The following is an 18705-nucleotide window of genomic DNA, read 5'->3' as shown; positions in this document are numbered from 1 at the left end:
CCTGGTTCAGCCTCTTATTTCCCATACTTAATACTGGCGACGAAGGTGGGATGGCTACCAGAGGCAAGCTGCAACGCTGAATCACTAAAACGCTGATCCGCAGCCCAGAGAGAGAGCGATCAGCCAAAATAAGGGCAAACGCTGACCGCAACCCAGAGAGAGCGATCAGCCCGAAATGAGAACGAACGCTGAATCACTAAAACGCTGATCCGCAGCCCAGAGAGAGAGCGATCAGCCAAAATAAGGGCAAACGCTGATCGCAACCCAGAGAGAAAGCGATCAGCAAACAAGCTAGTGAAAGTGAGAAGCGCCTGTAGCCGCTTGTTAGCATAAGCTACAGAGGAAGTGTAGCGCTGCGAGCCGCAGCCGCTCGTGCCATTTAGGCGCGAAATTCAAACAGCTGTCAGCTGAAGCACATTCAAATACAACACAGCGTTGTATTACGAAATCGCTAACCCCCACACAGGCGCGAATTTCAAAAGACGCTGCCAACGACCGTTGCAGTCTAAACACCTTCTGATCCCCAGAGAGAGAGAAGGGAATTGCGAAATTTCCCCAGAGCTGAAGTCACTTGCCTAGCACAGGCACTAAACCTCTACTGCTACCCCAGAGAGAGAGAGCACTTGCCTAGCACAGGCACTAAACCTCTACTACTACCCAGAGAGAGAGCATTTTCCCCAACAGGTTAACCAGTAGACCCACAACATGAACTCCAATCCAGCCTTCCCAGCGTTCAAGCCGGATGAGGAGAAGTGGGAATCATACAAGAATCGGTTTAATCATTACATCGACGCCATTGGATTGGCTGATGCAGGGGAACACCGAAAGAAAGCATATTTCCTGACCTACTGTGGAGCCATCGTCTTCGATACAGCCACAGCTCTTGTGGCTCCACGTGAGTTAAAGAATGTCCCCTGGACAGAACTGTTAGAAATCCTTACTAACCACTATTCTCCTAGACCTTCACAGATTGCCAGACGCTTCACCTTCAGAATGAGGAAGCAGGGGGACAAAGAGAGCATCAATCAGTACATGGCTGCTCTCAGGACTGCAGCACTCCATTGTGGGTTTGGCAGCTATCTTGATGACATGCTCCTAGACCAGCTGGTCTGCGGGGTCAAGGACCTGCACCTACAAAGACGGCTGCTCGCCAAAAAAGACCTTAACCTCGCTCAAGCCATCGAGGAAGCCCTGGCAGAGGAGCTGGCATCTCATTCAGCCACCGAGATCCAAGGTCCTGTCACCAAGCAAACAGCAGTTCCCGTCCACTCAGAAGAGGTGGTCAACGAGGAAGACCCAAGTGACGAGGCCGACATTCACCGCCTCACAAATGCCAGGCGCCCGCAGGCAGGAACCAGACAAGATAACACCGGGCCATCCAAGCACATCACCCTGTGCCTTTCCTGTGGTGGACCTCACCTGAGGACCACATGCAAATTCAAAGGAGCCACTTGCAACAACTGCCATAAGAAGGGGCACATTGCAAGAGTATGCCAAGCCTCACACAACGTAGCACAAAGGGCATCTTCATTCGCACATGCCGGGCCCCAAAGGCAAGTATTAAACTGTCGCACACACCTCTGCGCTAATCACACTTGCTATTCTATTAGTAAAATCTCTCTTTCCGTCTTATTAGAAGGTAAACCTTGCAACATGGAGGTTGACACGGGTCAGCGCTCTCCATTATTTCCTGGAACACCCTCAAGGAGCTTCAACCCAGCCTATCAAGAAACCGACTCCAGAAGTGCCAGCTTAGCCTAAAGGACTACCAGGGAAGACCATTCCTGTAATCGGCAGAGGCAAGTTTTTTGTTAATTTTAAAACCTTTAAGGGCCACCTACCTCTAGTGGTAGTGAGCGGCAACCTCCCTACACTTTTGGGACTTGATTGGTTTCCCCACCTCGGTTTAGGGCTAACAGGAGTCCATGCTACCTCAACCTCTGACACGGACTCCCTGTTTGCTGATTACTCAGACGTATTCAGTGATGAGTTAGGGTGTTATAACGGCACCCTATCTCATTTTCAGTCGATCCCCAGGCAGTCCCAATTCGGTTAAAACCTCGCAGAGTTCCATTCGCCATTCGGCCTAAATTAGACCTTGAATTAGATAAATTACTAAAACAAGGGATCCTGGAGCCTACAGACTTCGCCAAATGGGAGACGCCCATTGTCACACCCCTCAAAAAGATGGTAGCCTGAGAATTTGCTCAGACTACAAGACCACAATCAATAAATTCTTGCAAGTTAGCGCTTATCCAGTACCCGTCATTCAGCATTTATTACATACTTTTGAACCTGGCACTATCTTTGCCAAATTGGACATGTCTCAAGCATATCAACAGTTCCCTGTTGATGACCAAACGGCAGAACTTCAGACCATTGTCACCCACAGGGGTGCCTTCCGGTGCAAGCGTCTCCAGTTTGGCGTAAGTGTTGCCCCAGGCATTTTCAATCCCTCATGGAGCGGATTTTACAGGGCCTTCCTGGAGTAGTACCCTACTTCGATGACATCTTAGTCTCGGCCAGGAACAGACCCCAACTCTTCCAGAGAGTTCGAGCAGTCCTAGAGAGGTTCAGGCAGCATGGCCTCAAGTTAAAAAAAGAAAAATGTGCCATTGCCACTAGACAGGTGGACTTTCTGGGTTATAAAATTGACGCCTCAGGCATTCACCCCCTGGAGTCCAAGGTTAAGGCAATACACGAGGCACCCACTCCAACCTCCAAAGCGGAACTGCAGGCCTTTTTGGGGCTCTTGAACTTTTATGCGTCGTTCCTGCCCCATAAAGCCTCTGTGGCAGAACCCCTCCACAGACTTCTGGATAAAAAAACGGTTTGGCATTGGGGTCACAAAGAAGACTCCGCTTTCCGCACAGTCAAGTCGCTACTCACATCAGAGGCAGTGCTTATCCAGTTTGACCCCAACCTTCCATTAGTACTGGCAGCAGACGCATCTCCCTTCGGAATTGGGGCAGTCTTAAGCCACAGGCTCCCCAACGGCTCCGAGGCCCCTATTGCTTTTTTTTCCAGGACGCTCTCTGCAACAGAGCGCAATTACAGTCAGATCGATAAAGAAGCCTTGGCAGCTGTTGCAGCGGTGAAGAAATTTCACGAATTTCTCTTTGGCCACTTTTTCGAGCTAGTCACGGACCACAAACCGCTCTTAGGGTTACTAGCAGGTGACAAGCAGACCCCTCAAATTCTGTCCCCCAGAATGACCAGATGGACCCTTTTCCTAGCAGCATACTCGTATAGACTCGTGCACCGCCCAGGTAAAACATTGTCCCACGCAGATGCCCTCAGCCGCTGCCCCCTGCCTGCCCCAGCTGAAGACCCTGCCCCGGTCAACGCCATTTTTGAAGTCACCCAACTGGACCTCCCAATCACTGCCCTTGATATTGCCAATAAATCCAAAGCGGACAAAACGATCGCCCAGGTACTGGACTGGGTGAGGAGGGGTGGCCAGGCAGTGACATTGAAGCTAAATTCACTCCATTTAAGACCCGCTTACAGGAACTGTCGAGCTTACAGGGCTGCCTGCTGTGGGGCACTCGAGTGGTCATCCCGACATCTCTGCGTGCCCGAGTGCTGGAGGCGTTGCACGAGGCCACCCGGCATCGTCAGAATGAAGGCGTTGGCGCGAAGCTACATTTGGTGGCCCGGCCTCGGCGAGGGCATCAACAAATGGGTAAGCTCCTGCCATCCCTGCCAGGTTTCCCGTCCATCCTCCAATTGCCACCCCCACCAAGTGGGAAAGTGCCAACGCACCCTGGTCCAGGATTCACATCGATCTTGCGGGCCCATTGCATGGCAAAATGTTCCTCGTGGTCGTAGACTCTTACTCAAAGTGGATTGATGTGGCACAACTATCCACGACCACTTCACAAGCAGTCATCAAGGCATTGACTCGCCTGTTAGTTACGCACGGTCTACCAGACTCCATTGTTTCCGACAATGGTCCCCAGTTCGCGTCAACCGAATTCAGTCGTTTACTGACCAACCTGGGCATTCGTCACATCTTCACGGCCCCTTTCATCCTGCCAGTAACGGGCTGGCAGAGAGAGCTGTTAGGACCACTAAAGAAGCCCTGGCCAGGTTCAACAAGGATGACTGGCACCACAAACTATCCTGTTTCCTGTTAAGCCAGCATTCAACCCCTTGCACGGTAACCAACAAGTCCCGGCCGAGCTTCTGATGGGCAGACGCCTGCGAACTGTATTGGACAGGCTTCACCCACATTACTGCCCTGACTCTCCTCTCGCTTCCACATCGGGAGTAGGCATTTTGTCTTGCAGGAACCCGTGTTCGCGAGAAACTTCGCTGGCGACCCATTGTGGATCCCGGGAGAAATCGTAGCCATCACAGGACCCAGATCATACCGGGTTAAGCTGGAAGATGGCCGGGTCTGGAGACGACATCTGGACCAGCTTCGGAGACGCCAGGGCACCCTCATCAGCCGCGACTCGTGGGCACAGACCGGTGAGAGTCCGCTGCAACTACCACACAGCAACATCTACCCCGATGACCTGCTAACACCTTCAGCCGGACCAGAGAATCCAAATGCTGACTGCGGCGACCTAGCGTCCAACCCATCCGAGCCAGACGGCGTGAGGACACTCCCAGCGTCCAGCCCTTCTAGCCCCGGACCTGCTCCGACCGAGGGTGGTACTGGGACTCATCATCAAGCCAACAGCCACCGACGGACTCTGATCCACCAAACAGCACACCAGAGTTGCGCCGCTCTGGACGTCAGCACAAACCTCCCGTATACCTCAAGGACTATGCGTGTTCGCATCTGGGGGGAAGGGGTGTTATGTCCCTGGACCTTGAAGAAGTTCCCACCCAGGTCCGTTCACGCTGCAGGGGCAGCTGCCCCTTCTCATTGGCTGGGTTTCCCCAGCAGCCTGCTATAAAAGCAGGCTGCTGGGTCCAGCCCTTTCGCTGTTCGCTGCGAGCCAGTTCCAGGCTGAGCAAGCACGTTCAGTCCTTGTAAATAAACCTTGTTGCACTAAGCCCTGGTTCAGCCTCTTATTTCCCATACTTAATACATAACATACGAGCTTTGGTGACATAGTGGTTAGACTGCAGCACTGCAGGCTGGCTGCTGACTATCTACCTTAGTTCTCTTAGATCTCAATGTTTTCTGTTGTCACTGATCATGGTATCCTTCTAAGCCGGTTGTGGAAGTTGGGAGAAAGAGGCATCGTTCTTTAATAGTTCTCCTATTTCCTCTGAGGCCAGTTGTGCCAGCGAGAGAGATCCAGCCCGAGGCACTAATTCTGTGAGCTACTATAGGACTCAGCTCTCTTCTAGCAAAGTCATCTGTCAGCATGCAAGTAAATATCACTGCTCTGGGTCATTCAAATGAAATTTGAAATGCTCTCCAGTGCCTGGAGGCATCTGGGTCTGAAAATTTTGTCTGAACCTTGAGTAGACTAAGTGCCTGTGAGTCTTAGGGCCTCTTACTCACAGAATTAGTGATTTTTCTTCATTAACTCTAAATGGTTGACATTTCCCACTGCTTTGTGTGCTGCACTGGCTTTCACTAAGATTCCAAGTACATTTCTAAAATATTATTGACAAATATGGTTTTTATATTTTCGAAGTAACAGCAGTCTTAGTTTGGCTTGTATTTATTATTGTTGAAAAAAGGAGAAAAACATTTTTATCCTAGATCTCTATAATTGAACAATATATTGTATGCTGCATTAATAAAGATGAAAAACTGACAGATTCTCAGAGCAGCTCTAGGCACAAGTAATAAACATCTGTGGAGTATGTTCCTTACTTTTTGAGGATTTGAGACTAGATTCCCAATCTTTATTAAAAGAAAAAAAAATAGAATATTTTTTTCAATTACAAACCCATCAGGACAGTGATCATCAATTGATTCAGAAAGGAAGGTGGATAAAACCCTAGAATTTCAACCCAGGGGTATACAGAAATGTCTTCAGTTTCTGTGCACTGCAATGGTCAAACATGTTTATACATTATTTCATTCTTGCCCCCAAAATACAGCATAATCTTGCTGAATTGTATCCTTGAGCCTTCTACCAATGAAGTCAATTTCTGAATAATGATATTAAGTGTCTGAAGAGCTAAGATGTATAGCCATCCCTATGTAATGCCTGATGGTGGCTTATTGTGAAAGGGAATAGCATGATGAAGATATATGTAATCCAGGTGCAAAGCAGATCTCTCTTTCCAGTGAAAGGATATTGGAGCTACTCTGCATATTGTTATTCAGTAAGTGCTGCATTTTCTCTGATCCTCTAAGCAGGTGGATTTGTGAGATGAAAATTAATTTAAGAGCAGGGAAGTAATTTTAGAAAGCCCTCTAGCTTGGAGAGGTAAAGACCAAAATCATTCTTTTCCTCTTACTGTTCTTTGAAAAGTTGGAATGTGGTCAAATTATTAATAATGTAAGATTACTTTTGTGAGTAGATAATATTCATTTCAACTTTTAGCCTTTTCTTTAATATTTTTATGTAAAGAATTCAGTCAAAAATGAATAGAGAAATTATAATTATGCAATAAAAATAAATTAGTAAAATTTGGCTAAGGCTTATTGTGAGGAAGCAAGGAATTTGAACATTAATGTTTTTGTCAACAGCTAGAAAGGCAGGTCAGTTAGTGTGAAAAGAAATAATCCTTTAAATCGTTGCCAGGATGGAACTAGAGCTGTAGAAAAAATGTAAAGAGAAGTAGAGCTGGTCAGAACATTTAATTAATTGCTCCTTAAAGGAATAATTTCTGAATGGGATGAAAAATATGTTTTGAAATAGAAGGCATACTTCAGTTTGAAATGTAGATTGAAGCTTACGTCTTCTTCTCCAGGAGCCAAATCCACATGTAGATGACATATAAACACTTAACAAATTAACCCAAGTCAACCTTGTATTTGTATTCTTTAAATTAATACTCCTGCATTGAAAAAATAATGCACATATGCAGCTCTGAATTTACCAGCTTTTCTAGTCTTCATCTAATATGATTAACTTTGCTCCCCAAAGCAAAGAATATCTTTAAGAAACAGTGGTTTACTTTCTGAAGTGGTAGATAATGACATGAAGTGACAAGTCTTTCTGTATTGTAAATGGGCTTTGGATTCCTTGCTAGCACCATTTCCTCCATCTATTCATGCTGATCAGTGGTGGGATTCAAATTTTTTACTACTGGTTCTGTGGGTGTGGCAGGGGAAGGATACTGTAAAATCTCCAGTCAGAGGTGATATTTGCTGGTTCTCCAAACTACTCAAAATTTTTGCTACTGGTTCTCCAGAACTGGTCAGAACCTGCTAATATCACCTCTGATGCTGATTTACCTAAATTGGGGGTTGCAGTCTGAGGGAGGGCCTTTCTTTCCCACTCTTGGCCATATCCAGGTGCTAAATTAGTGGGCAGGTGGCTACCAGTGCTCTAAAGCAGTATTTATCAATCTCAGAAATTTAAGGTGTATGAATCTCAACTTCAACCCAGCCTGCAGCCAGTACTGAAGTTGAGAAACATTGCTCTAGAGCAAGGGTTTTCAAACTTGGCAAGTTTAAGACTTGTGGACTCCCAGAATTCCTGAGGTAACATGACTGGAGGAATTCTGCAAGTTGACATTCACAAGTCTTAAAGCTGTCAAGTTTGAAGACCCCCTGCTCTAGAGGTAGAGTAATAGCTCTCCATCTTCCTGCAATGGCAGAGTAAGGAAGTACAGCAGGGGGAAGGTGATCTGAAGGAGGAAAAGTTCATTCAGCAAGATATTTATTAAGGCACTGTCATGGCAAGCCCACATTCAAATGAGTAGATTTATAATGAGCAACTTGCTCCAGACTTACCAGAGCAATCTCTATCAGAGTACCTGCAGGCAATTGAGGGAGGTAATCATCAGAAGCAGTTACTGTAAAACAAAAACAAAAAACACTTCTACATATTTGTTTGAGCAGCAGCAGTTAGAAGGCAGTACTGCAGTACTACTTTTGCTGAGGGCCTATTCACCAGCAGATTCTCACCGGCTCAAGGTTGACTCAGTTTTCTATCATTCCGAATTCAATAAAATGAGGACCCAGATCAGTGGTGGTATTCTACTGGTTCAGCCCGGTTCTGGCGAGCCGGTAGCAGCAATGAGCAGCGGAGACCGAACCAGTTCTCTCCACCGCTCTGCTGTTGGGCCCACCCACCCACCCGGGCTCCCATACTCACCTTTATCCACTGAATTTGAAGCGCAGCTGCTTTGCATGCCAAAGAATAGTGCCGTGCGGCAGCTGCTGAAGCGACCGGATCGTGCAGGCTTGCAGGAGGTGAGTTAGAATGCCTCTGCGCCTGCGCAAACTCCTCTGCGCCTGCACAAAGTGGGCATTTGGCACATGCGTGCACGCAAAGCCCACCGAACCGGTGGCAAAAATATTTGAATCCCACCAGTGACCCAGAATGTTGTTGGGGGCAATATGCTGACAATGTTAACCACTTAGAAAGGCAGTAAAAACACTGTGAAGCGATATAAATATCTAAGTGCTAGAACGAAAACTTGCTTGATATGGAGAACATCTTTTCTGCTTGTGTGTGTGTTGCACCAGCTCTGTTGTGTGTTTGTGTGCATTTGGCCTGGGGCAGGATGGGCATGAGTGATTAGTTATCTTCTGTTGTTTATCATGTTAATGCCCTCTCATTCAAGACTGTTGCTGATGGCTAAGAGACTGAGGACTTATGTCCACTCCTGAGAGTATTTCCTCAGAGATAGGACCCATATAACTTCTGTAACAGCGTTTACCAGTCAGGCAGCTGCTGCATAGAGGACTCAAAATAATATTGCTCAAAATAGGTGTGTTTGATTCCAGATATGACACACAATACTGTTTTGTTCTGTGGCTAAAATCTTTTGGAACCCCCATGATATATTTTGAGCATGGGATACAAAGTTTCAAGTTTTAAAAGGTTTACTCTTGGAATGCTTTCCGTATTTTTAAATGCAGGCAATCCTTGGGCTATGGCCACTTTTTCAGCAACTGTTCAAAGTCATTACAGCAATGAACTAGGGCTGATAACTTATAATTATCCTTGGATTTCTGACTATTGCAATGTCCTCGAGGTCACTCATGATTGTGATCGGGTGCTCAGTGCCCGTCTTATGATTATGATGTCACAGTGAGCCATGATCACATGACTGGGTTTTCCAATATCCACTGCCAGATTCCCACAAGCAAAGTCAGTGCAGAAACCAATAGTAAATTGGAAATTGCTCCCACTCCTGCAAATTTTTCAAACCAACCGCCCCCCCCCCCACGCAAATTGCTGTTGAAGCCCAAAGCTATCTGTAGAGTATCATTTTGTGCATTTTAGATTAAATTTAGGGCTACTTGACTGAATGAAGGAAAGAATTTGTTGTTAAATGCAGAGCTATAAAGAGAGAACTAAGCACCACTTTGTCATCAAGGTGCAGTAGTATTCATTAGTTCACCAGTGCAATCATGTTTTTAACATTGTGAACAACCAGATTGCAGTTGCCTTGCAGTTGTCAGTGATAGTAACAGACAAGACTGGGAAGTACCAATGACAAAAGCATATCTATTAACACCAATTGTTCTGAGTCCGCACAGAATAGGGCTGAATTTAAAAATAAGAATAAATTCCTTGACTTGTAGATCAAACAGTTCTACATGACATAAGACATGAAAATGATATACTATGAATTTATCATGTTACAAACTGAAACAATTAGACATATTAAATTATGATTTCTTGCTTTGATTTATCTATTACATTTTTGTCAGCTTGCATGACATTGATTTCTTGGGGAAAAAAAGATCAAAGGGGAAGCTATTGACTGATTAAAAATCAATGAGATTTTATAAAAAGGTTGCTGTAAAACATTAATGAAAATAAAAAAAATTCTCCTAAGAATTATAATAATAAGATACCATATAGGAAGAATACAAAATATTGTATAGTTTTTTTGAATTAAATTTTATTCTAAATATTCCCATCTGGCAAATTCACTGTGCTAAGATTATGTGCATGTGTGTATTTATACACTTTGGATTCTTCTGTGGTAATTTTCTACACTGTCATATACTGTAAATGGAATTGTTAGAAACTTTTAGAAATGTTGTGTTAAATGGTTGCCATGCCTTTGGCTTTTGGCTTTACGGCAAGCATTATCTAACCAAGCAGTATAATAACCGAGAAAAAGATCTCAATGAAACTCTCTTCCACACAATAAAAGTTCTTGTCTATACCTGCATGAAAAATGGGATCCTACTGAGTACCCATTTTCAAGGAAGCATTTCGTACTTGAATTAGTGGCAGTTTTTATTAAAGTTTATAGTGTTGCTTCTCCCTGCATAATAGTATTTATCATTAAGCATGAAAACTTGAATCAGTCCCAGCTGCTTCCTCTTGAGGATGTAAGTTATCAGCAGATTTGTGCAAGTAAACTTCTAAAGCAGCCAGCTGTTGCTATCCACTTGCAGCTGTAATAGTGATTGAACAGAATATGGATGCCTAAACACAGAGACCGTCTCTAATTATGTGGAAACAGAAGTTTAATGCATGGCTCTACTTAAAGTATGACTACTGTATGCTTATATCACAATGTCTGTTGCTAGTCTAGAATATATATTAGGGAATTATACATTCTGGGAAGACTAAGACTTTTTGTACTAAGCATTGTGCAGTTATCATCAAAATATACAAAAAAATATTTTCCCTCCAAAAATACACAAAGGGCACAGTCATGAGATACAACTTTGCCATTGCTTCTTGAGGGGCTTGTGAGTCATAAGGCTTAACATTTTGCCACAACATTTCATTCTTGTGCTTTTGAATTCTGTTTAATCGCTGTTTGAAAGCTTTGAATGTTGCAGTGTAGCACTCTTAACAACGGTGTCATATAAAGGAAATCCATATCAATAATAACATCAATTCTAAAAAAACAACTGTAGCCATGAATTTTCTTGTTAAATCCTGGATTTGATTTCTCTCTCCCCCCACCCCCTTTGCAGGTGAAGCTTTTTGATGATATGTCATGGATGGGTGCTTTTTTTCTCGGTCGTAAAGAAATTCCTTAACTTCATCTTTATAGCCTGATGAGAGTTGCTAGCAAATTTAAACCCTTGAAGGTTTCCTCTCTTCTGTCAGCATGTAAAGAATGCATCTTGCACATAGATATGATACTTGAAAACGTCAATAATGTGACCTATTAATTCTGTGTTATAAAATTTATATTAATAATTAATAGATTTTAATGAGATATTTTACATAATTCCAAAATAAATAAGAAAAATATGAAAGGAAAGTATAAAAAGACTTTTAAAAATGCTAAAAACAACACAGATAAGAAATTAAACGGAAAAAGGAAAATAAATCTAAAGAAATGACTTTCAATCTTCTTTACAGCTGTTACACGCAAGCTTTTAGCATTTCTTCTCCTTTAGAATTATAACATATATTTATCTTCTTCCCTAATCAACCTTTTTAATCAGCAACTCCAGAAATCACCTCTTCATTTTTGACCATTTTCAACAAAAAGTTCATAAAAGTTTTCCAAGCTTTTATAAAAAGGTACTTATTATTTTGTCAAAGAAAAATACATTTTGCTATTTCTGCCAATTCTGTCATCTTCAAAATTCACTTCTCCATTGTGGCTACTTTTGGGATTTTCCATCTTTCTACATATTATAGCTTTACTACTATATATGAAACCAGTCTTCTGTGGATCTTTCTGATTAGGTGTCCATAAGTCCTAATACAAAAGGCCCTGGTTTCGTATGGATATTAATGTTTAAAATTTGTTGTATTGGTACTTTTTTTGCTTTTTCACATGCTTACCATGCATGATAAAGATGCCAATAGAAGTATTTTTGGGCCATAAAAATCCACCTGTATAATAGACATACTATTTTTCAATTGACTGTTGTCTATGTTTTCCAGAAAATCAGGTAAATTTGTGAATTGATTTATAGAAATTAAAAAGGTAATGATTTAACTTAGCCATTGTTCTTCATCTTATTCTTTTGGCATCTTTGATACTATTTTTTCCTTCTTATAATGTAATCCCACATTGATTTAGAAGTAAATTTATAGGATTGTTCTCTCAAAGCAGGTTTAATAGGAAGTTTAGATCAGTGGCACCCAATTCGGCAGAGGGACCAGTTCCAGGGAGAGAGGTTTTTCCACAGACCAGAGGGGGTTTGGTTTTGTGTTCTGCCTGCATCCTATGGATGGGGCTTCACTTGTTTGCGTGGCCTGCTTTCTGACATGCCACGGCCTGGTCCCAGGGATTGGGGACTCCCAGCTTTGACAAGAGAGAAATCTGTGCATTTTACTTTTCTGTTGCTTTATTAAATAAGTTTTGTAGCTATGCTATGCTTTAGCAACTTGTACATAACAAGGCACAGGTGCTCCTGTAACATATCAGCTAAGAGTTCCTACAATTCCCTCCACAATTGATAAAATATTTTCCTTCGTTAATAGTAAATGAGCCATTAATATTTGTAAATAGACAGGAGATTACTACATGCTGAAAGTATTTAAACTCAAAAATGATAATGTATTCCATGGGAAAACCTTACGTATAGTCAGTATTTTTAAACTAAAAAATTCAACATAAGGACTTTATAAGCTTTAATTAGAAAGTTTGTTGACAAATGTGAATTTTTTTTGTATAGTCAGTGGTAATCACTGACAGTTAGCATTTGTGGTGAATGAGAGCACTCAGTCAGATGGACAATCTACCTTAGTATATGTACACATAGTGGTAATGCAGACAGCAGTGTTATAGTTCTTCTTCTTCTTCTTCTTTTTCTTCAGCGTTTGTCTCGCGCTCGGGCGAGGTCCGCTAATGTCCTTAAGAGTGTTATAGTTCTATATCTGAAAATCCCAAAGACTGAACTTTTAAAGTTCTGCATATAATGCCAGTGCTTCTCCACTGAATTACAGTTCTCCTCCATGCTTATGCAAGATAGCAATGTAGCTTGTACAAAACTCTGGTCACTACCTGGACACAGGTAGTCCTCGACTTACAATAGTTCATTTAACAGCCATTCAAAGTTACAACAGCACTGAAAAAGTGACTTATGACCATTTTTCACAATTACAACCTCTGTAGCATCCTCATGAACATGTGATCAAAATTCAGATGCTTGGCAAATGGTTCATACTTATGACCATTGCTGGGTCCCATGGTCATGTGATCCCCTTTTGCAATCTTTTGACAAGCAAAGTCAATGTGGAGGCCAGATTCACTTAACAACAGGGTTACTAACTTTATCGACTGCAGAGATTCATTTAATAACTCTAGCAAGAAAGATTGTAAAATGGGGCAAAACTCACTTAACAAATGCCTCATTTAACAATGGAAATTTGGGGTTCAATGGTGGTTGTATGTCGAGGATTACCTGTATAAGGCTACCAGATGGTAATCAAAACCTCATCCCATCTTACGTATTTCAGAAAGTATACAAAAGATTAACATATAGCTTCTTCAGTAATTTTAATTTGATACCTGGTAATATGAAATACTTCTTTCTTTGGAATTTGCAAAGCTCAGACAGTCTCTAATTTGTTTAAACCTTTGCATGATTGCTTATGGGAGATTATTACTTTAGCCCATTTTGGAGTTTTTTTCCTCAATAACATAAAAAATTGTGTTGTGAGAAAGGAAGGAGTGATGTTGTATTGCTGTTATTAATTGAAGAAGAGACATGGGATGTTGAGTTAACCAATGAGAGTTAGTATGCACTTGCAGCTCCTTTTCATCATCAAGTGAAGCTTAGATAGGTGTGTTTATATGTAAAATATGCACATATCTATAGAAACAAGCACACCTGGCTCACCGCCAGATTGGTTTTGATATTGCAAAAATATCTTTGATAAGTGCTGCTGATTGTGGTAATTGTTGTCAGCTTATAAAGGCATAATACCACATACTGGTTTATTTAGAAGCTGAATTCAGATAAAAATATAATAGCATTCTAGATGAGAGTCACTTGATTTTCTTTCTTTTTTTGTCACCTTTACATTTTTGGGTTTAACAAATGTGTAGTTAAGTAAGTTTTGGTAAATTATTTGGGTTCTCATACAGTGGTTGGAAATCTCTCATTTCTTTTCCATGTTTTAAAAGCCTACAAATAACATCTTTATCTTCACCCATCCTAACATTTAATAGAGAAAATAAGGGCTACTTCAATATGTGAATTGCACATATACCTAGTCATTTCCTGTTTCATTTGCCATCCTCAAATTCAGATCTCAATCATGTCACATGAGAAAAACATATTCTTTATAACATTTCCCCCCATGCCAGATTCTCAAATTATGCATAAAAATTGCTCCTGTCAAGGCTGAATTTAGTTTGGTGGTGGGATTGTACGAATTCAGTTTGACACACTTGAGAACTGGAAAGCGAGGAGAACTGAGATGAAGGAAGCTCCAGCCAAAACAACATGGAGTTAAGTGCCGGAATCCTGACAATAGCTGGGTGATGAGTCAACTACATGCCAATGGCTGTTCGGCCAGAGGATGGAGGAGCGAAGTTGTCAGGAAACTATTCCATATCCTGGTTGGACAATGTGACATATTGTTTGGGAGAAATGAGAAAATTCTGATTTGCAATGTTCTACCAAATGGAGTTTCACGCATGAGCACAAGCGACCTCTGCTCAAGTGGCCTCTGCCCATGCAAATGGAGCTTTGCAAGCGAGGGCAAGGACATATGTGTAGACTTGCCCATCACTCACATGGCCCGGTTTTGAACAGGCTGCGGCCTGGTGGTGGGCCAGGGGTTGGGGACCCTTGGTTTACAATACACATAAAATTACAGTTTGAATAAAATGCAAAATAAAAACACTATATAAACTAGCAGCAGTCATTGAAAACCTAAAACAACATGAATGAAATAATTACAGGAATAGGGAACAGGTTGTTCCTTTGTTCCTATATTACTTTGTAGGTTCAAGGAACTATTATAGCTAGGAACAACAGACAGTTCAGCTTCATAAAACAAAATAGCATTCCTACACTGCAACTTAAAGTTGTTGTTGTTGTTGTTTTTTTAAAAAAAAGGGAACAGAAGGGAAATCCTTCAAGGAAGCATAAGATTATAAAAAGACAGCAACTGCCAACCACAGAGAACATAGTATCTTGGTGGCCCTGGCTAAAATGGCTGGAGTGTCTGTGACTATTTGCTGTAATGAGTGAGGTTGTGCAGCCAGTTCAAGCAATGTGAATTAGGTTACCACTGGAATGCAATGAAGTGCTGGAGACTATCCACTTTGATGAGCCTCAAACAGCTTGGGTGGAGAACACCAGTTTTGAAGGAAAGTTGGAAAACACTAGCTTGGGGTGCATCAGCAATGGGCTGGCGATAGAAGAAGAAAGGCATCTATTCTTGCACTTGGGAAGCACCCATGGTAGCAAGGACCAAGCAAAAAGTTCTGCCCTAGAATAAAACTTCAACAAGGCAGTAGCAATCTTTAAAAAAAAGATCAACAGCACACACATATGTATATGCACACAGATGGATACCAGCAAACTTCTTTACCTGTTCAGCAAATGCTTGCTTATTGTATCACAACATTGTATGGCACTATTTCACTTCCAGAGATGAAGTGAGAAGGCTGCTTAGGTTTTTGGTTTGGGTATGTACTGAAGTTATTAAATTTTGTACACTTCACTGGATGGGTTACATACCAGATTTTAACTTCCACTGAGAATATTCCATAGTTTAATATTTTAGTGCCTCAGGTTTTTATGCTCCATTAATCCTGTGGCATAGTTTGATAAAGTTAATCACTTTTATGAAAGAATTTCAGGTGGTGCTTAGCTTATTGAAGGGACTGCAACATTTTGCTAACTATGCTATGAAAGTGATGAAATTGTTGCATTATACAGTTTTAAATACATACACTCTGCTTTACCTAGTTGATTGGATTTTCCCAAATTATTAGTAGAAGAGGAGGAACACTTGATTGAGATGGGACTATTTTCAGTCTCTACCAGCTGTCTTTTGTTAGTCATTTTACATTTAGCAGAATTAGAAACTTTTTCATAATTGTTTCTAAAACATGCATAATTATATCTAAAGAATAAAGCCATTGGTGTGAAAATCCTGTCCCCCTATCCAATTTATTTAGGAAGTACATGAAGTTTAACTAACCCCCTTGCTGTTACTGAAGGTGCATTTACAAATATAAGCCAAATTAAAACAGCAGTCTTCCTCCCCAGGGCTCCTTTTTTCTACAGTTTGGAATCAATTCAATTTTAGTATTGATTAAAAACATCATAATTGCTATCTTGCTATTTTGGGTGTGTGTGAAACACTAGAAATACATAATAATTATATAATATGAAAATATTATATAAAATTTATAAAAATATTACTCTGCTATCTGAAATCTAGGTCGTCCAGAAAAAGGGTAAAATTCACACACAAAAATCCATAATTAGAAATAACATTCCTTTCTCCTCCAGATAATTGGTTAGATACCGATTAACCATTTCATAAATGGCAGCCCTGTTTGGAAATCACTGAAAAATCATTAGAATCAACACTGTCTCTCTACTATCCAAAATAAACCAAGATATCATCTTAGCTAATTTTTACATATTCCGTTCAATTGCCTGCATTATCTCACCCAGTTACTAAGATTTGTCCATCATTAGTTTAACGTGCATGGTTATATCTCTGATTTAGCCGTTGTTATTAGACAATATGAATTTGCTCATTTCTTATTAATAAGCTATTTCTTCAAATAATTACTTGCTCCAAAGTGTTGGTAGTTCCTAATACATTTCATGTATTCAGTAATTGCATAATTATGCATGTTTTTAATCAGAACATTATGCTGTTTTTGTTGTGGTCTGTGGGGCCTTATTAGACAGAAAGGCTGGACCCACGCACCCGGTGTTTTCATTATGTGGTAGATTCAAAACATGCTCCCATGAGTTTTCTTTGATATAACTTGTTTCTGGTGAAAAATGCACAAGAGGTTTAGTAGTAATATATGTTCTATTTTTGTAGTTTTGCTCACCGTCCTCTTCTCCTTCATTTTCTTCTCTTTTCTGTGTCCCACTGGAATGGTTACTAGTGGAATACAAACAGCAACTGTCAAATGCAGACTACAGCAGAATTTTCTCACAATCCTAGGCAGTTTGAAAGATTCCTACATGGAGCCATTGTCACCCTAAGTAATTGTTCACTTAACTACAAAATGTTTTTCAATCCTTGGGCAGACAGTTTAGCTACAATACAAAAAGTACTCTAAGAAGAATGCTGAAAATGTTAAATGTACAGACCTGGAGAGGTTTTGTAAATGGTTGCCTTATTGTCTGTGTTTTAAGCTATGCACTATTCAATTGTAAAGATTTAACATTTAGAAACCTATGTGAATGTGTGTGTGTGTACAATATAGCTGAGATTCTCTTCTTATATTGTGTCTTTCAGAGGGTAATTTTCAATATTGTCAACTTCAGTAAAACAAAGAGCCTCTACCGAGATGGAATGGCTCCAATGGTAAAATCCACAAGCCGGCCTAAATGGTAAGTTAAAACTCAATGAATATTGTTTTTATGGAGCAAGCTTTGGCTATGATATTTTGGAATCATTCCTTTTTTCTTTGTGGGGTTCATTAAGCTCTGGTCATCTTTATTCTCTTTATATATGCTTCACACTGTTTTCCTTCGAAAGCAGCATTTGTTCTGATAATGTGGACTGACCTTGCGAATGAGTCAATGTTAGTATTTGGCTCTAGCAAGGATGAGTGATCTCCCAGTCACATTTTCATAACATTTCACTGGATAGTCAGATCAACTGAATGCTAAAGGATGGATCACAATAATGTTAACCATTTTTTGACTAAGGTTATATGGGGCAATTCAAATGATATATAGAACTGTGGGATAGGCATAGGTTCTTTTACACATGACAAAACAAAGCAAGACAAGTAGATCATAACATATTCTTAAAGCAATTTGTATTGAGAATGAGAACTAAAAAGCTATATTACCTGGGCTATTTGGATACAGTTAGCAATTTAGAAAATGTTTGTTATCGTATCAATCAGTATGCTGTTACAGCTACAGGTATGTGAAATATTATTGTCTTCTGTTTACTCAGATCTTGTATGAGGCAATTTAAAGCCCAATTATGTACAGATAATATTAAGCAAATGTGTGTCACCTTCTGACCTCCCTGTTCCTATAGCATGTCTTAATTTTTCCCAATTAACTTTAGAATTCACTGAATAGTCCTTTTTATGCTTTTTATATGGTTCCATACTGAAATATAATTCTATATAAACTCTCTGGAAAAGACCCTGAAACTAGGAAATGGAAACTTGGCCTTTTCTTGTATATTTAAAAGTGACATTCTTACATCTTTTGTTCAATAACATGTATTTGCAAGTTGTTCATATGTATACCGTAATATACTTTCAAAAACAATAAATCAGTGAGGTAGAAATTCTGTACCAAGGCCCTTTTCATTTTATTTTCTTCATATTTATCCAGTATGAATAAATAAAAGCAGTAGAATCTCTTATTAAGACTAATTATTATGACATCAAATAACAGAGGATTTAAAATACTGTAAGTGAAAATAAAATAAACAACAGGGAAAATAGAATAAAAACATAAAACTAAATACATAAAAATAGTTTTTGGCCATTGTGCTTGATGGAATATAATATATATTATTGATACCTCATACATTTTTTGCACTAGAAATG

General features: G+C 40.6%; 1 protein-coding gene across 3 annotated transcripts in view; it reads left to right on the top strand.

The window, feature by feature from the left end:
• The window catches only part of BEND5 (BEN domain containing 5), an 862462-nt gene that overhangs the window by 139700 nt on the left and 704057 nt on the right, over positions 1-18705 (top strand). For all 3 annotated transcript variants that reach the window (XR_015742872.1, XM_087929892.1, XM_026707046.2), the window contains exon 4: positions 17424-17518. Coding sequence is in view for 2 of the 3 variants with exons in the window: in XM_087929892.1 (XP_087786018.1) it covers positions 17424-17518 (95 nt within the window). In the remaining variant the exon portion in view is untranslated. The remainder of the gene's footprint in view (positions 1-17423; positions 17519-18705) is intronic.

The sequence above is a fragment of the Pseudonaja textilis genome, chromosome 3, assembly GCF_049901715.1.
Source record: "Pseudonaja textilis isolate UNSWEBS1 chromosome 3, rPseTex1.2, whole genome shotgun sequence".
Lineage (NCBI taxonomy): Eukaryota > Metazoa > Chordata > Lepidosauria > Squamata > Elapidae > Pseudonaja > Pseudonaja textilis.
This window is presented reverse-complemented; position numbering and strand designations above follow the sequence as displayed.